This window comes from Octodon degus, unplaced genomic scaffold, assembly GCF_000260255.1.
Source record: "Octodon degus isolate 3935 unplaced genomic scaffold, OctDeg1.0 scaffold00090, whole genome shotgun sequence".
Classification (NCBI taxonomy): Eukaryota; Metazoa; Chordata; class Mammalia; order Rodentia; family Octodontidae; genus Octodon; species Octodon degus.
The window spans coordinates 8,142,595-8,165,114 of NW_004524666.1; the positions used below are offsets into that span (position 1 = coordinate 8,142,595).

General features: G+C 46.0%; 1 protein-coding gene across 2 annotated transcripts in view; it reads left to right on the forward strand.

Moving 5' to 3' along the window:
- Positions 1-22,520, forward strand: part of Armc2 (armadillo repeat containing 2) — a 106,325-nt gene that overhangs the window by 78,434 nt on the left and 5,371 nt on the right. For both annotated transcript variants that reach the window (XM_004637510.2, XM_023722327.1), the window contains 5 exons: positions 8,652-8,955; positions 14,713-14,835; positions 15,215-15,328; positions 17,769-17,901; positions 18,241-18,401. In XM_004637510.2, the coding sequence (XP_004637567.1) occupies positions 8,652-8,955; positions 14,713-14,835; positions 15,215-15,328; positions 17,769-17,901; positions 18,241-18,401 (835 nt within the window). The remainder of the gene's footprint in view (positions 1-8,651; positions 8,956-14,712; positions 14,836-15,214; positions 15,329-17,768; positions 17,902-18,240; positions 18,402-22,520) is intronic.

The following is a 22,520-nucleotide window of genomic DNA, read 5'->3' on the forward strand; positions in this document are numbered from 1 at the left end:
AAAAAAAAATGGTGATAACTGCTTGCTTTCTATCTGTTGCACCAGCATGTGAGGGACATTTTCTTTAGCTAGAGAAAACAGAAGGGTAGGTTAGACTCTTCCCTAAATTCTCTTTTCCAGATTTGTGTCAAAAGAAGTTACTCTGAGCAAACCTAGGCTGACAAGACATAGCCTCATGTTAATGAGGCTTCAGTGTGCCCCACTGAGGAAGGGTGACCACAGAGCCCTTGGGGACCGCTGAACTGCCTGCCCTAGGGAGGATGTCAGTCAGAGTTAGCTAGACAAGCCATGTGTTGTTGACTCCTTTGTTAGCAAAGAACCTAAAAACTTTAACTGAAATAATCACTACGTATTCCTGCAGATGTCCTGCTTTGAGAATGTTCAGTAAATAATCGTATATAAAGATTGTAAGTTAATAAAGATCAGTTTGAGAGCAGTCAGTTTGTTCGTAGTTAGATTGGCAGCACCTTTCCTTGAGCCCAGCCCTCAGGCAGGTGGGCCTGGGTCTGCATGTGTTGGTTGTGGTCCAGAGCCAGGAGTTTCTGGGTCAGGAACAGTTTCAAAGAGAAGGAATCCGCTCCTCTCAGCTCCCAAGATGGACTTGTGCAGGAGAACAAAGGAAACGTCTTTGGCTCGGACTTTTGCAGTTCATTTGTTCAAAAGCCCATGACAGAACTAATCCCTTCAGTCCCTATGTACACAAAAACTGAGATAGAAATGGCATCTCAGTTGGCCTCATGTGATTTGAAAGCTGAACTTTAGGTAAAAACATTGACCCAAATTCAATTAAATGAGAAATCCCATTTAAGAAATATGCACATACCGCCTGCTTTATGGTGTAAACTGCATTTGGTACAAACCAAATGTGCAGACAGATGGGCTTAATACCAAAGGAGCCAGCGGGGTTGCTATCAGCTTTGGGAAGCAGAGCTTGCTTTTGGAGGCACCTCTGACGTCAGTGTTGCCACATTTAGCAGCTAAGCAAAATATGTGTGGGTTTGTTTTTTGGAAGAACATGAAGGGAATTTCCCCAATTCTTCTGTAAATATCTACTGGGCAAGAGACCTGGTTAATGCACCTCAAATAATATATGTATATCATGGGCAGTATCTTGCAAAGGTTACATGTGGCCCCAACGGAACAACCTTTATCTGCATTCCCACCCCGTGTCCACTGATCCACTCTCTCTTTAACCTTCTCCACTTCTAGATATGTTTTTCTTTAAATGGAACTTCCAGATGCAGGAGCGTTGCCAGAGCCTTTGCCAATGCCGTCTGAGAATCTTCAGACGCGCCCTGGCTTGTGCTGTTTTTAAAGTCACGCCTCTCTCATTACACTAAGCTTCTCCCAGGGCAAGCGGCTGTCTGCAGCCCTGCACACGGTGAACCCTGATGCAGAGTGCGTAGGCATCGAGGTGGGGGCAGTGAGACCACACACGCCAGGCTGGTGCAGGCTGAACGCAAACCTTCCTCGTTGGTGGTTCTGGGGTTTTGTTTTGTTCTGTTTTGTTTTTCTCTTAGCTCCTCATCTCTAATGCAGCTGCTGCCGTTCAGGAGTGGCAAGATAATGCGTGACCTCTCTTTCCCCTCCATGTGTTGGAGGCCATTGAGGATTGGTTAGGAAGGCGCCTCCGCCCCCTCCCCTGGTGCCTCTATATGGGGAGCTGGCTCCTGGCCCCCGCCTTCTGGCAGAGTGCGCCCAGGCCCGCCCGCAGCACAGTCCCAGCGGCCGCCCCGGAACATTTGGCTGAGCTCGCTTGCTCGCTCCTGTCTCCAGCCTTGGCTTTGGTCCTCACCCTGGCCGGCAGGCAGCGCAGTAAGCCCCACGCAGCTCGTTCTTTCCAAGTCTCACCGCTTTACCCTGTGGATTTCGCTCTTCCCCCGACTCAGCACAGAACCTGAAGGCCTGATTTATGTCTGCTGGCTTGAAAAGAAGTCAGACAGAAACTGAAATTCTAGCTAGCATCGCCGTGATATTTTGAGTGATAGCCACATTCAGGGACAGACAGGGGTGCTCAGGAAATGATTGCTGGTAGAATGGAGAACTTGGTGGAGGAATCCGATATCATCTCTTCTGGTTTTAAAATGACTTTCTACTAAGATTCTTGGTTTTGAGCCTTCAATATCTTGTAGTCTCCTGTTGTGTATATAAGCACTGGAGCAGACTGTTGACACACCTCCTGTGCTTTGGAATAATTCACATTTTTACAGTAGTATGTATTGTCCTGGTTTGGTAAAATTTTATCTGTTCTTCAGACATACCTATAAGCTCAAGAAATGTTTGGAAAATTGAATGTACGAGGCTAAGTACAAAGCCCAACTTAGCTTTCAGGTGTGAGAAATGTCTAGCCAGCTCTGAAAACAAGGTGTTTTAATTCATTTAATTTTCTGGTTAAGAGAGTTGATTTTAGACCCTTTTATACATCTTTTAGTTTCTATTTCCTCTTGAGTATCTTGAGAATCAGTGTTTTCCTCTGCTTAGTAGAAGTAGTCCTCTCCTGAGTGGAATCCATTGTACATAACTTACTCTTGCTGTAACAACCTCATGCCAGTCCTTCACCAGGGTCACCATATGCACAGAAACTAGTCTAAGGTAGGGGTGCCCGGATGTGGGGGGTGGGAGGAGTGTGCTCCCTTTGTGGGCTGTGTGTGAGAAGCCATGTAAGGTGGTGCAGAAGTGTTCTTTCTGGGCCGGGTCCTGCATTCAGTGCTGGCTCTGGTCTTGATTTCATAGGCTAGGGATGTTTTTGAGCAGACGGATGTTATCAGAGCTGTGCTTCCAGAAGTGAGGATCATGCTGTCCACAGAGGGAGGAGCCAATTCAGAGTCCCTGGCAACCATCCACAGGAAGGAGCCCTGGTGTGGGCCCAAGGAGCCAGCAGCTAGGAGAATTTTGAAATGACAGGATTCTGCGAGTGGTTGATGAGGGGAGAGAAACAGAAACAAAGATGCCTGTGGGACTGGGGGCTTGGGAAGAGGAAGAATTTAACTGAAGGAGGTTTTGGAATCCAGCCATCTATTTTTACATCTATTTTTACAGAAATGACTGCTCAAGTTGTTTGTTTTCTCTCTCTCTCTCTCTCTCTCTCTCTCTCTCTCTCTGCCTCTGCTGGGGATTAAACTCAGGGCCTCACACATGCTAAGCAAGTGCTCTCCCATATTTTTTTTTTCTTTTGAGATGAGAGTCTGCTAGGATTGTTCCAGCTGGCCTCAAATCTCAAATCTTCAGCCTCCCATGTAGCTGGGATTACAGGCATGCACCACCACACCAGCTGAATCCTGCCTTTACTCTTCCTCAGTATTTGACTTGGATTCTCTTGAAGCCGCAGCATCCCCCTCTTGGAGTAGGGCTGAGGCCTTTTCTGTTGGCCTCCAGCCAGTCTCTCCCCTGGGAAAAGTGACACCCAACACTGGGCAGCTGTAGCTGCTGCAGTGGATGGACCCTGACAGACTGCTGTGTTCCTGCTCATGTTTTGTTCCTGTTAAAGCAGTTTTAAACATTTACAGATGTGTGGGGTCCGGTCTGCTTGAGTAACATGTTCGTTCATTGGGGCACAACATATGCTGAAGTAAGGAAGATGGCTGTAACCAGCTGTAACAGGAATGCTTGGTTGAGGTCAGGCCCTTTGCAATTCCCGTTTGAACTCTGGTTGGCAATTGCTGTTGCTAGGCTGGTTCTGTTTTAAGCAAAATTAGTCAGTATGAACTGGTTACACAAGACTACCTGCTTTAGAAAAAAGGTCTCTCTCCTAATTTATCTTCATTTTACTATTTCAAAACACATAGCTGTGGTATGAATGTCCGACTTTGTATTGAATTTAATAAAAATGTCATAAAAGTGGAGTATCAGTTTGTGGATAGTTCTTGGACATTGTCTAAGAATAAAAGGAATAGAGAACTATGTATTGATGAAATTGTTTTCTACCGTGGAGTTGGTGGTCTCTACAAATCTGTTATGTGGGCCTGATTTACTTTCTGCAGGTCTTTATAGGACAAGTAGCTGAGAGATACTATATAGATTTGCAGGGAATTGGGCTTTCTCCATAATCCTAGGCCCTGGTGCTGTAGAAGAAACTTGGGGAAGAGGAAGAGGAGCAGAGGGCCCCCTGTGACGGGGTGAGGGGCCTCCTGCCTCAGGATCCCAGGTGAGCTCTGACAAACCCTGGCACGGAGCAAGGAAGCCCCAGCTCTGTCAACTGCCTGTGAGGCTGCTTCTGTTGTGGCCTAGCTCGTGTTCCCTAGATCCACAGAAGACCAAGCAGAGGAAGGTGAAAAGCGAAGGCACCGCAGGCAAGCCCAAGAAGAGGAGTGAGCCGGCGAGCAGAGCAGTCGCTGAAGCTGGGTGCTGCGAGCGCGCAATCTGCCGTTCGCTTGTTGATCTCGCAAGCCATCCTGCAGTTGGCACTGCCGCTGCCAGGAACCACCCCCTCATTCTTCATCTGAAAGCAAGCGAAGAGATAGTGTGTCAGTGTTAGTGCTGCCTGATCCATGGCCTGGACTTTCTTCTCCCCTACTAACGGCTTAATGAATCCTGTCACAGTAAGAGCCACAGAGATGGGAGGGTCTGGGAATTTTAGGGGCAGAAAGAGCCTGGGGGAATTTCTAGAGAAAAAGAAAAGCAACACTTAGCTGTTTTTCTTACTTCCCAGGTTAGCCTGCAGATGAAGGTGGGGCATAGAGGTCATTTGAATTTTGAAAAAGATGATCACTTAGAAAACCTGCTTTGCCCTGTAGGCCGGGGCCTGGTCCAAAGGCTCCTAGCAGCCCACTGCAATACCCCAGGTGGTACAAATAGGCTGTGAGAAAAAGCACAGGCTGGTGAGGTGAAGCAGGGAGGAATAAGAGACAAAAGCCAACAGCTGAGCATCCTTCTGAATATGGTAAATGGATCAGTCCCATTAATGATTAGCAAACAGAACCAACAATTAAATTCCTTAAGAAGGCATTAAAGTCACTCAGGACTTTCCTGCCTTTTTTTTTTTTTTTTTTTTTAATGTATTTAGTGCAGGGTCTACAGGGTCTCCCTACACAGATCAGACTCGTAGTGATCCTCCTGTTTTCAGCCTCCCAAGTGCTGGTATTACAGGCATGCACCACTGTGCCCAGTCTCAGTGGCCGGCTCAGTTGCCCCGGGGGTAGGACCAGCATGGCATGCCGGGGATTGAACCCCAGTCCCTGCCTCTGCCTAAGCAGGTGCTTTAATCTGCTGAGCTATGTGACCAGCCCTTTCCTGCCTTGTTTAATGTGCTTTTGTGCAAATGGAAGAAGAACACATCCTTGGAAAACAGTGAGGTCCAGACATTATTAACAGACCACTGTTGAGTCAATGATAGAAGTGGTGCTTTTTCTGATGACAAAAGTGAAGTTATTTTTAATGAATTGTTGTGCATAAAGCCTTAGACAGGGTCTGCACACATCATAAATTGTGTGTGCCAGTTGCTGCCATGATGGCTACTATTAGGATTTTCTAAAGTGGTACTCGAGCAGTGTCTAATCAGAAAACGTTGAAAAAGCCTCAAAAATTTTACTTATAGTCCTCCACTTAGAAAATAAAAACATTTTTGCACCGAGGTTCTTAATTCCTGAGAACCTCTTCTGTCCTGGGCCAGAGAGCTGACTTCCTGCCTTTCAGTTGGGTCTGGCTCAGGTGTGCAAGAGGCTACCACCTCAGTGTCCTCCCTCTGGAATCCAGGGAGTCCCAGCCTCTGCTCCTGGGAATTTCTTGAAGTAACCATCGGTTTTATGTGAAGTAGCATTCAAGTAATACAATCATGCTGTGACCTAGCTTTAACCTTAAAGCCCATGGGCTCCAGCTTCTGGGGGGCGGGGGACAGTTAGGTGATCAAAGGACAAACTAACACCAAGCTCCATGAAGGAAATTGTCCCCTTTGAAAACCTCCTCCCCACCAATGCACTCTCTTCCCCCGTGTCTTCAGGGTCAGACTCACGTTTCTTTTTCTCTTTTTTGAGAACGAAGTCAAACAGGTTTTATTCAGTTTTACGATGAGGAAAACAAATGATATAAAATAAGTCATAAGAAATACTTTTATGCTATCATCTCAAACCACTTTCAATGTTTTACAAATGCTCACACTGCAAATATGAAAGGTTTTAAGACTCTTACAACTTCTGCTGGAACAATGCAGCAGTAACATACAAATGTTTTTCTGTACCAATTTTAAAGTTGAATTACTGAATTACTAATTCTTATGACATTATTCACATATATTTTATTTATACCCTTTTAATGAGATCATTGCCAGTACATATTATTTTCCTTAACTTTATTTGTACATTAAGTCAGTGTCTGTCAAGTTTCTTTATGGTAACTCTGCTGCCAGCTCCACAGGGCTCACTGAACATCCTCTTTTCTGCCCTCTTTGAGACTGTTGACTGCACCACAGTTCCGTGCTCCTAGCAATTTCATTGCTAATATGTGAAAAGTGTTCAGAGCGGCGCTGAATTATTACTCAATCCAACTTGTGCTTTGCTTGTTTTATCTCATTCAGTCTCACAATGTGATATTTCCTCCATTTTGTACATGAGTCAGTAATGACCCAAAGAGGCTAAATCCCCTTATGAACCCAGACTGCCCGGCTCTCGAGCTGGAATTCATAATCCCCTCCATGGTGTAGCTCTTGCTTAGCCCTTGCAGTCCCTGCTGTTTCCCCACAGAGATTAGTCAGCCTGGTCTTCTCAGTCAGTGAGTGCGGTCGCATATTGTCTGTGTGTATTCTCTCAGTTCCCGACCCCAACCAAGCATTATCTAAGGACTGGCATTGTCTTTCCAGGGGTGGAGGGAGGGGTAGGATTTCCTAATTGGACTGTGACTGTGATTGGCTGAGTGCTCTGAGTTAAAATGTTTCCGAAAATGAATGCTGACCTGGACCAGCTCCAGTCCTTGTGATAGTGTTAGGCTCTGTCTCGTCTTCGTGTTGGCAAATGACTCCCAGCTGTACAAGCAGCAGCCTCGCTGCTTCTCTGCCAAAATGTCAGGAGAGAGTTGTTTTTTTTTTTTTCTTTTCAGAGAGCAAGAGCAAGTTGGGATTGGCAGAGTAGGTTTAGGCAAAAGCAAAAGTCATTCTTTGTCCTTAATCCTCAGCTGTCTTTGCCACACCCAATACCACCTGCCCTGGGCCCCTGGGCTCTGGTCCCACTTGGTCCTGCAGTTTCCCCAGAAAAATAGGCCCAGTCCTTTGCCTTTGTCTCTTCTCCTAAAGGCTGCTGACAACTGTTATTCTGATATGCAGAGTGTGTGGTCATTGCTTCTGGTTTATGGTCATTGCTTCTGCTAGTATATTTGTATTTTGAAAGATAATTCCTTAACTGTTCTGGAGGGGAGAGGGCAAAACAGGAGATAAAAATTAAAAAAAAAAAAAGAAAGAAAGAAAGAAAGAAAGAAAAGAAAAGAAAAGAAAAAACTCCCCCAGGGAGGCAGGAAAGAATTCCAGAGTCTGGATAATCCTGGTTCAAATCCTGCTCCACCCTCCCCCAGAAGCCATGCACCTGGAACAGCTTCTCCAGGACCTGGTTTCTTGTCTGGTCCTCAGCTAAGTAATCTTTTCACATCTGTCCCCAGATCACCACCATGCCACCCAGAAGCAGTGCACATCTTAACTTCTGTCTGCACTTTTGTCAGCTCAAGAACATAATTCTTTCTGTATCTTTAATTTTAAAAGGTTCTTATCTTGAGGGCTTTAAAAAAACTTTTTACTATGAAATATACTTAATATCCAAATAAATGCATGAAACATGTACACACAATTTAGCAAGCAGTTATAAAAGTGTCACTCAAGGCACATTGTCCAGGTCAAGAACAGGCAGGTACTGCTTTAGTGCAGTAGGGTGGTGGTTCTCCACTGGAAACCATGTTACCCATGGAGATGGAAAGCACTACAGACACTGAGAGGCAGGGGCCATTGGCCCCCGAGACCACTGTCCCCACAAACAATTACAGTATCTGGATGTAAATGTCAATAGTGACAAATTAAGAACTCTGCAGAGCTACAAACAATGGCCCATCCCTCTCATCCCAGCTCTCTGGGAGGCTGAAGCAGGAAGATCAGACGTTCAAGCCCAGCCTACACAGTTTAGCAACTTAGACCCTTGTCTAAAAAAAAAAAAAAAATTAAAGTTGAAAAAAACAAGCACTGGGGATGGAGCTCAGTGTTCAGGCCCTGGATTTAATGTCCAATGCAAAACAAAACACGCATACACACAAGACCCTTTGGTAGCACAGTCCACTACTGGGAAAGAAATGCAGCGTTTTATTCAAGAGATGAATTTTAAGGAAAATGTAGCTGTTTGAGAAGCCTCTTAGTGTCAGAACCTAGATTTACACAATGCATTATCCCACTCCACTAGTTGATCTCTAGGAAAGGAAGCAAAAGGCCACCCAGAATTTCAGATGAAGGACGTGAGGTCCTTGCTGATCACTTCCGCCAGCCCTGTTCACTTTCGTTGCCAACAAGTGCTTTTAACTTCCCCATCCATTTACACCCATCTTGGGAATCAGATACTATATGAGTTAGAGGAAGCCAGATGTGTTCATTTTACTGTTAATTAAACTGTGAATAAATTAAGCCCAAACGTATTCTTTTCAACAACTTGTTCCCATCTCTTTGCTCTTGTAACTTCTCTTATCTGTTGCAGGATTTAGTCGTTCGGATTGTTTTTATCCTTGGCAACCTGACAGCGAAAAACAACCAGGCTCGGGAACGTTTTTGCAAAGAGAGAGGGAGCATCCACACCCTGCTGTCCTTGTTCCAGACATACCAGCAGCTGGGCCTGCCCTCTCCCTGGCCTCAGCGGCCCACCGGGCCCAGGCTGCCCATGGAGGCCGAGGATGTGCTCGTCAAGCTGACGCGCGTGCTGGCCAACATGGCCATCCACCCGCGTGTGGGCCCCATGCTGGCCGCCGACAGTCATGTGGTAGGCCTGCTGCTGACCACACTGGGTGAGAGCCAGCCCGGGGCAGTCAGGGGTGGGGTGGGGGTGCTGGTAAGGGCCTGGCTTTCAGGGGCCCGGAACCTCTGTGAGGAAGATGCCTCTTCCCTTCACAATGGCCTTAAACGTATTCCAGATTTTAGAGAGAAATACCATGGCTAGCATGTGGCCTACAACTCCTGTTGTACTCCCCCCATGTCTGTGTTCCAAGTATTTGAGAGGCTGAGGTAGGAGGATAGAGAGTTGAAGCCCAGCCTGGGCTATAAAAACCCAAAATAGATAAATGAAGCCTAAATAGATAAATAAAAGAAATTTTGTTACTTGGACCCATTGATTATATTTCAAATGCAGCCCAAGACAATTCCTCTTCACTCTAATAAAAACAAGTCAGGCTGCAGGTTGGACACAGTTGATTGTAGATCCTATAAAATCCCCAGAAGCATGTGTTTTAATAAAGGTGAATGTTTTATAACACAGCTTCAAACAGTTATACCAATCAAATGAGCAAAAGTCAGCCAAGGGAATCTCAAAAAATTCAAAAGCCCATGTTCTTTCTAAGGAAGTCCACGGGCCTTGAGTTCATTTCTCTTTTCTTCTTTCATTTCTTACATGACCTGTGATCATGTCACCCAGTCCTTGGGTCACATCTGCCCCCTGCTCCTAACTCAGGCTGCCACCCCCCAGTGCCATGGAGTGTGGGGATTAACACAATGTTGTAGATGGTGCAGCTTCAGAGAGACCCATTGCTCACACTCCTAGATGCTGGAAGTTCCAGAGTAAGACACCAGCCAGCAATTCCTGCAAGGACTCTTCCTTATGGCCTGTGTACAGCGTCATCTCACCGTGTGTTCATAGGGCTTTCCTTGGTGGGAGTCCTTGGGGTATGTGTAGTGATCCTCTCTTTTCACATCCTCAGTCCTCCTGGGATAGGCAACTACTCTTATGACCTCATTTGACCTCACTATTCCTAGGAGCCTTATCAACATAAATTTTAGGGGAACACAGTTCAGTCCATAGCACCCTCTCTTTTACACCTAGTACTAAAGATTGAACTACCAAGATCTTTTTAAAATTTTTATTTTGAGATAGGGTCTCACTGATTGACCAAGTTATCCAGGCTGTGCTCCTACTTGCAATCTTCCTGCCTCAGCCTCCTCAGAGCACTGCAATTACAGGTGTGCAGCATCACACCCAGCACCATTTTCCACTTTTTAGGCCCACGTGAATCAAGCAATTCTGCTTGCTAGTGTGAGAAAAACCAGCTGCAATCCAAGATAATCAATGTAACCACTAATAACCAGAGTTGTAGCAGATTTTATTCCTGTGGGAGGAAGTTTAATGCCTGAGAACATCTATGTTTTTGTGAACTGCTCCCACCCCAGCTATGCAACATAAAGTCCCATGCTGTGTGTTGTTGGTTCATGTTAGTCGGTTCAGACTACTATAACAAAATGCTGGGCAGCTGAAAGCATAAAAATTCATTCTCAGTTTTAGAGACAGGAAGTCCAAGGTCAAGTTAGCAGCAGGATTAGACTGTGGGGCGGCCCACTTCTGGGGTGTAGATAGCCATCTTCTTGCTGATTCCTTGTGCAGCCGAGAGAGCATGGGCTAGAGGACCAGCTATTGGATTGTATGTGCTCATTTCACCTTTGTCACCTGCTCACAGGATTTACCTCCAAATTTGTTTCTTTATATTTTAGCATTTAGATGTGTGGAGGGAGCCCACAGGTATTCCGTCTGTGACAAGGTTTTAAGAACATAGATGTGGTCTGCTTTCGAGGAACTCAGCCTCTGTCTGGAGCGATGGCAGGTGTGCAGGCAGGAACCACAGCTTGTGAAATGTACCAGGTGACAGGCACAGAGGGGCACAAGGGCCGATAGGCCAGAGCCACGGAGCAGCAGTGGGTGCGTGTGGCTTATGCTTTGTGTAAGTGACAGCGCCATATCTTCTTATGGAGCTGTATCGCTTAAAAAGCACTTTGATGTCTATTACCTCCCAGCAGGAGTAAGGTGGAGTTTTTTTTTTTTTTTTTTTTTACTGAGATCAGATGAGGAAATGAGCTCCATGAGCTATAGTGACTTTGTGGGTCTCAAGGTGGTAAGTCATGGAGTCCCAAATGTGGCCTTTCTCTACAGCTTATCACTTCTGCATAATAACCCCAAATCTACAGGTGGTAAGTCATGGAGTCCCAAATGTGGCCTTTCTGAAGAAAGGCTTTCTCCACAGCTTATCACTTCTGCATAATAACCCCAAATCTACATAGTTAGTCTTGAACCCTCTTCCAGGCTGCTGGCTACACGTAAGCCCTTTGGTGGAATATGCACCTAGCTGTTACAGAAATCCAGTCTGTTACAACATCGAGCTTTTCAGCCTTACCATATGGTAGGTCCCTGTCTGCTGACATTCCTTCCCCTTCTGGGAGAGCTTCTGATTGGTGCTTCTCAGCCCAAGGTACAAGATGGAAAGCTGCATCTGCTGGATACAGGACTCATTAAAATAGCATTTCTAGGGCCTGTGAGATAGCTCACTGGGCTAAGCGCTGCTTTGGCAAGTACAGGGACAAGCGTTCAATTCCTGGTTCCACATGCTGGGCCAGCCCTGCCCCGGGGGCACTCGGAGTTCAAAGGAGACCTGGTGTGGTGGTGCACACCTGTAATCCCAGCTCTGGGGAGGCTGAAAACAGGAGAATCACTGTGAATCTGAGCTGTGTAGTGAGACTCTATACCAAATACAAAAATGAAATTCATTCATTAATTAAAAATACAACAGCCTTTCCAGTTTCCTACCAGAAACTAGCTCGATAGGGCGCCCTTAACTCTTCCTTGCCCACTAAGTTTGAGTCCTGGGGTTTCTGGGCACCACAGTTCACTTCTCCAGCTGCCAAGGAGCTAGCCTGGAACCCACTGGGAATTCTTATCTGCTCCAGACCCAGCCCCTTCCCCTGACTATGGCTTGGTCAAGTAAAGGAACTGAGCCTGCAATAGATGAGAACATGTCAGGCAGAAGGACTGTGTTAGTCAGCGTTGCATCACTGGTTCAAAGTACCTGAGAATAACTTCAAGGAAGAAAGGTTTATTGCAATTTATTGTTTCAATCTGTAGTGTCAGTCCATGGTTAGCTGGCTCCCCTGCTGTTAGGGCTGTGATAAGGCAGAGAAATCATGGCAGAAGGGTGTGGTGGAGAAAAATTGCTGTGTCATGGCAGCCAAGAAGCAGGCAGAGAGAAAGAGCCCAGATGACACACTGTGAACCCTTCCAGGTCATGCCACCATGACCTGCTTCCTCCATCTGTGCTCCATCTCCTAATAAGGCCTTCAACTGTGAGCCCCTCAGTGGATTGTCAGTGCCCTCCTGTCATAATCTTATAAAATCCCTTTGCTATACATGAGCCTCTTGGGGGACACCACTTTTGATTCAAAAGAAGATGAGCAGGAGACAAAAATCCAAGAAGCAGATTTGACCTGAAATAAAAGCCTACTTGTCCCCTAGCTGTCTCCTTCAGTGACTCTGAGGTCTGTCCCTTCCCCACCCCATCACCAAGTCCTCTGGCAGTGTGGTGCTCTGCCTTGGTCATTTGAGGGATTCCCATGTGGAGTCTGTCCAGGTTTCCCCCTTGAGGTTATGGAACCCAGGAATAAATCACTTTCTTCTTCTACTCTTAAGTGGCCATCGGAACTTTTATTTGGTGGTTATTGAACTTCCTTGCACATGACACACACACAGGAGCTTTATTAAAAGTACAGATCCTGGGTTGGGGAGATAGCTTGGTGGTTTAAGTGCCTGCCTGAAAAGTGCAAGAAGGGGTTTGATGCCCACATGCCATGCCAACCCTGGAACCCCAGGTGCACCATCCTGGCCACTGAAACCGGGCGTGGTGGTGCATGCCTGCAATCCCAGCACTGGGGAGGCTGAGACAGGAGGATCACTACAAGTCCAAGCTGCATAGTGAGACTCTGTACCAAATAAATACAGGATTAAAATAAATTTTAAAATGTAAACTCTTGGCCCTCTCTGAGGTCAGGTTTTGATTCATCAGTTAGGATGTGGGTCTCAGGAATCTGCTTGTTCAAATGCTCCCTGGATGGTCCTGACCCTTGGGTAGAGAACCCTCACTGAGAAATATTTCACTAAGAAATGCTGCACTGCCAGGGCTCCATGCCAGAGGAGGTGGGTCACTGCAAAGAAACCCTGCTCTCCTGTGATTGGCCAGGGCCCTCTAACCTACCTTGCTTTGAGCAATTGCTTGGGCAACGACATGTCCTTGTTGAGACAGGGTCTCACTCAGTTGCCTAGGATGATCTTGAATTTGCAATCCTTCTGCCTCAGCCACTTGAATAGCTAGAATTGCAATTGTGCCCTGCCATGCCTAGCAACGTTTGTCCATTCTATCTTCCAAAAGATTTTATCTCTAAATAAAGCTTACAGGGAGCAAAAGTCACCTTCAACAAAGAACCCCCACCTCCTCATTGCCTTCTGTGGCTCAGCTTCTGGTGGGAATTTCTCAGTCCTCCTACCCTAGTCTCTGCTACTTTCCCACCTGGTTTCTCTGCCTCAGTGAAGAATGGTGACCAGATTCCCACAGCAGGAAGCTGGTCCTCAAAGCTCCTGTCTCCTCTGACAGGAAGCTTAGGATAAGCTGAGGCCAGCATGGGACTGTGACCGAGCCTCCAGAAGGGGCCTGTCACAGGGGCAAGGTCAGAGCAGCTGCCACCATTCTCCTTATGGCCGAGTGCTCACCAGCCTGAGCGCCAGCCTGTGCTCACAGTCCCATAGCAAAGGCTGCCCTCAGGCATGCCTCTTTCCCCTCCCTGCAGCCTAGCCCCCCTCCCAGGGGAGCTGCTTGTGCTACAGGCTGCCCAGCTGCCAGTCTAGCTGCCAGTCTCCTTCCACAGGGGCTTTTAAAAATCAAAAATATTTTCACTAGGAACCATCCCTCAGGCTCAGAGATTTGCCATTTTCCAGGCAGATCCAAATTCCAGACTGTCAAGCCATGAGTCAGTGCCAGAGGGGGGTCTGAAACAGAACCCCAGCTCTTATGTTCTGGAGGGCAGACATAGCCCCAGCCAGCTCAGCATGACAGAGTTCTCAGGCAGGGTCCTGGTCACATGCTTCACAGAGCCAGGAGACAGGTGTGCGTGGCTCTGGGGTCTGGGGGCTCTAGGGGAGGAAGGGCCAGGGCAGCCCAGGATGGCCCATGGGCTGTGTGAGGTGAAGCCCATGGAGGGTGGTGCCCTGAGTGGCCTTCTCTAACTTACTTTTGAAGGTGGTTGTTGGTGGGAGCCAGCAGGAGGTGACAGAGGCTTGGGGTGATGGAGAAGTGAACTGTGATGGATTCTGTGTGTCAGGAAGGCAGTCACTCTGGGTGACGGTGGGGATCGTCCTGTTGGCAGGCAGCAGTGTGGAGGATGCATTGTGCCTGGAGGAGCCCTTGTACAGCTTGGGGACCTCAGCCAGCTCAGCTCATGGCGTGTTGGACCCTGTGTGTCTCCTTGGACACAGGACCTAGACAGACCTGACTCTTCTAGATTTGCAGGGCATAGGGACTGAGTGTTGTGGCCTGCCTGCCCTGCCGGGTGTGCTGCCTTGCATTTGGGGTATCTCCCTGTGGGAAAAGTGCCGGAGAAGTAGAGGAGCAAGCAGCACATCTGATGCCTTGCACACAGCTCACTGGGGCCAGCAGCTTGTCCCTGGTGCTGCTGCTGCTGCTGTGCTTACAGTGTCCTTGCTGGGGTGCATCTTTGACTCCCTTACCCTCTCTTTGTTCCAGAATCCAAGTCACTTGATGACTCTGAGGAGCTGGTGATCAACACTACTGCAACGATCAACAATTTATCTTTCTACCAAGTGAAGAATTCCATAATCCAAGACAAAAAGCTATATATTGCTGAATGTAAGGTTCGGAGCTAGGTTTAAGGTTTTGATTTGATTAAATACAGAAGTGGAGGCATTCCTGGTTTTTGACTTCTGTCACAAATGTCTTAGGCTTCCATCACAAATGATCTGATTTTAAGAAATTAGACAATGAGGACGATTAGTTTATTAATTCTTGCTGAAGTGCTTTAGAGTTTATATTTTATTATCATTTAATTTATATTTCTTTATTTTGCACTATGAAGAATTTAAACCTTGCTCTTGCTAACTAGGTGAGTACTGCGCCACTGAGCTAAATCCCAGCCTAAATTTTAAATTTTTATCAGTATTTAGTGTGAAATTGGTTTGCCTTTAAATTAAAATGCTACTGATTTTATTTTTCTTGTTACCAAAATTAGTGCTTTTAAAACTTCTTGTAAGTAAAAACATGGATGGAATCCTAGAGGCTGTGCGTGTTTTTGGAAATCTCTCCCAGGATCGTGACATCTGCAATTTCATTGTGCAGAATAATGGTGAGTTAATGACACTTAAATTTATCAACGTGTACTTCTTGGCAATAATCGGTGCAGTGGTTCCGGAGCTTAGGCGACTATAACATGATCCTTGTTTGTGCCTGGGGAGAGGGAGCGCTCTGCATTCTGTCCTCAAGGCGAGGTGCTCAGCTCAGGTTGCAGAGCTGGGCCTGCGCAGCAAGGGCAGTCAGACCATCTCCCTGGCCAGCGGCCTGCTGCGTGCCAAGAGAGATGGGTGTGTGCGTTTCACACAGATAAACTTAGCATTTCTGCTATGGGATTGGACGCAGGAGACATTTCTCTTCATGCACTAGAGAGTCTATTCCATTTTGCAAGAAGCAGAAACAACCTAAATGTCCATAAACAGCCAAGGGAATAGTTACAGAAATATGTAACTAATAGTTACAGAAATATGTAATATACTCCTTCAAGAAAATATCCTACAGTAGTGGGGAGAAACTGTGGCACATGTGCTGTTGAGTTTTTCTTTTAAGAGAAAAATGTTGATGTCTGAGTTTTTTCTAAATAAAACCTTAGTATTGGGGTTTAGTTGCAGTGTGGGCACTCTGTAATGATTAAGTGGGGCTTGGAGTTGCAGTTTGGCACTTGGGCTCTAAAAGGTTCGCAGTCATTGTTGTACGGCAATTAAGAAATGACTCAACGTGCAACCAACTAAAACACATAATGTAGGGGCAACATGCTAGGGGTATAGAAGGACATATAGAGAATAACGTCACCACCATAAGTTCAAAGATAGGAAAACTATGCTGGGGCTAGGTGCAGTGGTGTCTACGTTATGAGCTTAGCCCCTTGGAGCTGAGGCAGGAGGATCATTAGTTGGAGGTCAGCCTGGCAAACTTAAGAAGATACTGCCTCATAATAAATATATATCTATCATATATATACATTCATATATGATAAATATAAATATATATTTATAATATATTCATATATTTTAAATATATATATTTATTATGAGGCAGTATATATATATATATATATATACATAAAAAGGGAAATATATATATATATAAAAAGAGCCAGGGATATAGCTCAGTGAAAAGGCCCTGGATTCAATCCCCAGCAATGTAAAATAAACAAAACTATCCTGGGGTATTGCTTATGTATGTGTATTCATATCATGGTATAAAGTATAAATGATTTATGGGAATAATATTTAAGACAGAATATGCCTTTTGTTCTGGGCATGGTGGCGCATGCCTTTGATCCCAGCACTCAGGAGGCTGAGGCAGGAGGATCATTGTAAGTTTGAGTCCAGCCTGGGCTACAAAGTGAAAGACTCCCCAAATAACAACAATAACAACAACAATAATGATGATGATATACCCCTGGGGGGCAACCCACTCGGGTCCTTCTTCTGTCCCTCTCCTACAGAAGCTTTCTTTTCCCCAATGAATATATTGTGCTCTTAACCTCTGTAAAAAAATAAAATAATAATGATATACTTTTAGAAAATAAAGGAAGTTCAAAGACATAAATTTGACCCTAAAAATGTTTTATTTAATTGACAAATTGTACATATTTGTAATTTACAACATGTTTTGAGTGTGCTGTTCTATCTCCTATACTGGTGGGTGGCAGCTGCCCAAGTATTTCTACTAACCAGGCGCTATATGTCTTACATATTTCATGCAAAAATAATTTTTAACCCTCAGTTGTCCATTTCATCATAGGATGTTTTGATGGTGCAGATATACAGAGCAGGGCCTGCAAACTGCCACCCACCATCTCGCTGCACAGAGATAAGGGCAGCTGTCACCACTCTGCCAGGTTCACTGCTGGCCCCATCAGTAGGGTTGAGGCCAAAGCAGCGCAGCACCTGAGGTGTACAGCATCAGGCAGGGGCGAGCGCACCGGTGCATCCTTTGCTCAGCCCCTGCTGCGGGATGAGGACACAGGCTAAACAACTCCCAGCCCCATTTCCTGGGAGTAAGGGAAACAGTCTCCCCTAGGCAAGTGATAGCCTTGCCACAGGCCAGTTTTCAAAGGTCTGAGCATCTTCTCTCCCACAAGGCCTTGGCAGATCTTCCTCAGGGAGGATCTCTCTTGCCAGAAACAGACCTTCCTCCCTGAATCTGCATTTACAGAGTTGCTCCTGGAGGGTCACAAAGACCCTTGAGAACAACCTGAGTTAGAGACGAATGTTACCTGTGTTCCCTTTCTATCTGAAGAACTCTATTGCTGCTGCCTGGGAGCAGGACCCGCTACCTGGGAGCAGGCTCTGGGAATGGTGGTTGTTGGGGAGCCCACTGCTGCTAGACAGATAAAGACAGGAAAAATGGGTTAGGTTCCCTGCCAGGTTTCAGGGGTTGTGAGCCCCCCTCCACCCATTTCCATTGTGCCATTTGTGTAAACCAAGATACACGTGGCTGTGAGCCTGACGCTTTGGCCCATTCGCGTTTGTTCTCTGCCCTCCCAGTGCACAAGTTCATGATTGCACTGCTGGATGCCAGGCACCAGGAACTTTGCTTTTCCGCCTGTGGCGTTCTCCTCAATCTCACCGTGGATAAAGACAAGCACATTGTCCTAAAGGAGGGAGGTGGCGTTAAAAAGTAAGTATCAAGACACAGAGACCAGACTCAGGAATCAGAGGCTACAACTTCTAGGAGCTTGGGCCTCTCCGTGTTCCTTGGGGACAGGCATTTCAACATTCCAAAGTCCCAGGCCCCCGGGGTAAGGAGGGGACTTAGGTTCCCTAGACACTTAAAAGCATTCACGAGTGAATAACTGCTACCTTGCAGCCACTTAAATTTGTAGATAATATTAAATTACTTTAAATGATCATTGAATCGTATATGGCACATATTGAATAGCACAGCATAATCATCATGCTAAAGATGCAAAAATTAAACGCAGACTTTGACTTTCCAATTTGACTGCTATTAACTCAGGCTCATGGATTGTTTAAGAGATTTTGGCCCTACGGATTGGCAGCTGGCCTGCTTGGTTTGCAAAACTTTATGGAATTTCAGTGAAAACAGCAGCAAGGCTTCGTCATGTTTTGGCGATGAAGACACCAACATGCTCTTAGGCCTCTTGTCATCATTTTTAGGTAAGTGAATCTGCGCGCTTCATCAATGCAAGATAAGAGAAATGTTCGTTTGTGACCTGTGTGAATAAACATTGATGTGGGTTTGGGCAGCTGTTTTTCTATAAGCAATAAGAGAATGTTAAAGTTTATTATAAATGTGGAACTCTCTGGAAGAAGCTGAATGTTATCTACAAAACGGAGGGGAATTTTAACTCCTTAAATACAGTCCAAACTTTTTACGACTTTCTGTTTTTCTTCAGGCTGCACAAATATAAATTCAAAGTAACCATTTTTGTAGTTCAAGAGTGTTTTGACACTATTGACTTTGAAAAAACATAGTTAAAAGCAATTTTGTTTAAAGTCATGCTTTTAAATGACTCTCTACATAGCATCTATTTTATCATACAGGAAAGGGTCTGAGAAAATGCGTGCATTACAATGGAGCCCATTGTCTTAAAATGTAAACTGACATACAGACTAAAGAGGATCACTTCTTCCTTTTTTTGTTTTTCTGTTTTCAGGGTAAATTTTTCATCCTGAATTATCTCTAAAAACAATGATTTGGGTCAGTACACGAATTGAGTGTTTTTACTGGCCCTTCTCCCCACAGGGAGGAGGCATAGCCATGACTGCCCAGTGCCTGATTGGCAAGACTCTTGGGAAAGGGGACCTGTGACTCAGAAGCCACGGGTTCAAGTCCTCCTGCTTCCATTGGTGGTGTTGTAACAGTGAGCAAAAACACTAAAATGACACCCAGAGTTTGGAGGCAGATTTATTTATGTGGACGGGGACTGATCAGGATCATTTCCAGAGTATCAAGCCCTGATCTCTGGTGGTCTGGAGCTTATATGAGATAAATAAACAGGAAGTACAGGAGAAGAATGGCTTGTCAGCTGGGGATTGCTTTATACAGTGTGCATCACAGTGACCAGTTATGCGTCACAGTGAGCAGCTGTTTCTAAGAGACATGGAGCAACCAGCACTGGAACAGTTGCTACTACCTGGATGACTGAGAAACTGAAGTATACAGGCAGGGAGAGGCACATTTTGTGTGATTTCGACAAAGGAGTCTCTGACAGCCCAGATTTTCAGCTTTAAAAGAATGACATGACAATCCCTGTCTTGCCCGAGGGAGTTAGTTGTGAGGGTAATGCACCCTGAGAACAAAGATAATGGAAAGAACAAGGGGGCCATAGTCAGGATAGTTGGAAGTTCAAGCCCTTGCTTTATCTCTTGCAAGTTTTTAAACCTTAGCCTTAACCTGCCTGGAATCTATATTGCTCATTTTTAAGGGAAGGACTGTTACTATCTACCCTGCAGGCTGGTTAGGATGATAAGTGAACATATGTGTACAGAAATCCGAGTGTTCCCCCTGAGACCTAGCGAGTCCTTGAAAGCCAGCCCAAGTGCTTGAGAACACTAAGCATTGTAACAGTATATTACCAGATAGGGAGGAAGACTTGGAAGCTATTTGAAAGAATCAGGTGTACTAGGCTGCTGTGAAATTTGCTTTTTTTTTTTTTTTTTTTTTTTTTTTTTTTTTCAGGCAAATATTTTGTGTGTGTTCTTAAAATATAGAGTAAGAAAAAAATGATCAGTTGGGTTCACAGTCTGCTCTGTGACTGAGCTTTCTCAGGGTGCTCCTGGACCTCCTCATGCTGCCAAATATTTGGTTCTTCAAATTCCTTTACTGACTTACTTATTTAGCAGCAGGAATAGAACCAAAGGCCAGTTGCATGCTACACAAGCGCTCCACCATGAGCTACTCCCTAGCTCCTTTAATTTGATGCAGTGTGGGCTGAGCATTGAAAGCAGCTGTGGGATTAAAGAAACAACACACCCTGCCCCATCCTCAGGAGTCCTGATTCAGGGGCTCTGGGGTGGGACTGAAGGTCTGTGCTTTCAAAGCTTCTTCAGGTGAGCTTGATGTGCAATGAGCACCTTGGCTCTGGTTAGTGAGGGGATTTAAGGAAGGATGCACAGGGGAAGTGAAGCCAGGAAGCAAGGTGTTGCCCGCTGATGCTCAGAGGGGCCCGAGGAACCCGCCACAGCAGGCCTCGAAAGCCTGCCCCCGCCCCGGGCTCTGGGGTGCTGAGACCTGGCTCTGCTGAGAGGGAGAAAGTCTTCTCGCCTACCTCCAGGCTTCCATTTGCTGTGCTCAGTACGTGTCTCTTCAAGGCTCCCTACTGCTGGAACGCTTTTCTGGGTCTCTCTTTCAGGAGTTGTGATCAGCTCAGTGAATCACTTTCCTGTGGCCCAAGGCTTTTGTGTGGGGGCAGCGGCTGCCGCCTCCAGGACAAGCAGGTTGCCTGTGGCTGGGTGCCTTTCTTCCCCAAGTCAGGTGCACTGGACCATACTGACCAGGAGCATGGGGCCACACTGCCTGAGGACCAGCAGCAGCGAGCGCAGGTGTGGCTGGCTTCATAGCAGGGGGCAGTGTACGTGGCAGGCGCTTCATTGCAGTGGTCCGTTACTGAATGTCGGGCTACTCCAGCCTCCGGCCTTTGCATGTGCCCTACCCCCATGTACGCTGCGCAGGCACCACTGTCCTGCCAGGCCCTTTTATAGCTCCTGAAGCCCATGATCATAAGAAAGCCTCTACTTGCAATATAGCAATTACATAGTCATGATTTGTGTGATTTCTGCTGGGTTAATGTTTGGTACATTGTATCTTCACTTTTCTAACTCGGCCACTTTCGGGGAAAATATTGCCTCACAAAAGTAGGTACTTAATAAATGCTTGTAGATTAATCGTGCTGCACACGTTTGCTTTGGGGATTGTCTATGTGTTTTGTGTGGTGCTGGAGACTGAACCTAGGGTATTGTGCATGCTAGGCAAGTGTTCTACCACTGAGCAATACCCTGCCCTGATAGTGGTTTTTTCTTGTTTGCTTGTTTGTTTTTTAGGACAGGGTCTCCAGGGTCTCACTATGTAGATCGGACTCATCATGAGCTGGAATTAAAGGCACACACCACTACACCTTGTCTCAATCACCCTCTCAGCATGCCCCAGGGGTGGGGCCGGCATGGCAGGCCAGGTATTGAACCCCGGCCACTGTGCTCTGCCTAAGCAGGCACTTTAATCTGCTGAGCTATTTGGCTGGACCTCATATTTTTAAAAATATGGTTTTATTTATTTTTTCATTTGGTACAGGGCCTTGCTACGCAGCTTGGACATGTAGTGATCTCTCTCTCTCAGCTTCCCCTGTGTTAGGATTACATGTGTGTGCCACCACGCCTGGTTTCCGTGGCTGGCACAGCGTGCCTGGGTTCCAGGGCCCCGCATGGCATGTGGTAGAGGGGCTCGATCGATCCCTGGTCCTTGCATTTGCCAGGCAGGCACTTAGACTGCAGAGCTACCTCCCTAGCCCAAAATACGATTTTTTGGTTTGTTTTGTTTTTGTCTTTTTGAAACAGGGTTTCACTATGCAATTCAGACTGGCCTTAAACTCACTTTGTAGCCCAGACTGGCCTTGAACTTGAAGTGATCCTCCTGCCTCAACCTCCTGAATGCACCACCATGCCTACCTCAAATATGTTTTTTAAACATATCCTCACAAAGTATTTCCAAGATCATTAGTAAAGTGACAGATGAAGAAAGTCAGTTTGGAAGCGATAGGTGACTTCCCTATGGACATGCTATATCAAAGCCAGGATTTTTCATCAGAAGATAAGCATCTAGCCTGTGTTTTTCTGCTGTTCACTTACATAGTACACCTTGACTCCACCCTACCCATGGGAGGAGCTTGTGGCATAGACAACAGAAACAAAGAGAGTTTGAGCAGGGAGCCAAGTCATAGTACAAAATGTGACATGTTCATACATGGTGCAGAGCACCTCATTATGAATTATGAGGACTGGGCCTAGTGGGCTACTGGGCTTCGTGGCCTAGTGGACCTTATGGGCTCTGTGGTCTGTACTGCTTATGGGTCTTTGACCCTTCTGACACGGCCACAGTTGTATCCGGACAGTTGGCCTGCCCCAGTAAAATGGGCATGTGAGTAATTGCATTTCGATTATTATTTTTTAAATAAAAATCAAACTTTATTGTTGCTTTTTGCCATTTGGTAACATTTTTACACACAGGCTTCAATCTTCAGATTACCCTGGGTTCAGTAGAAAAACCAAAATTTATTTATT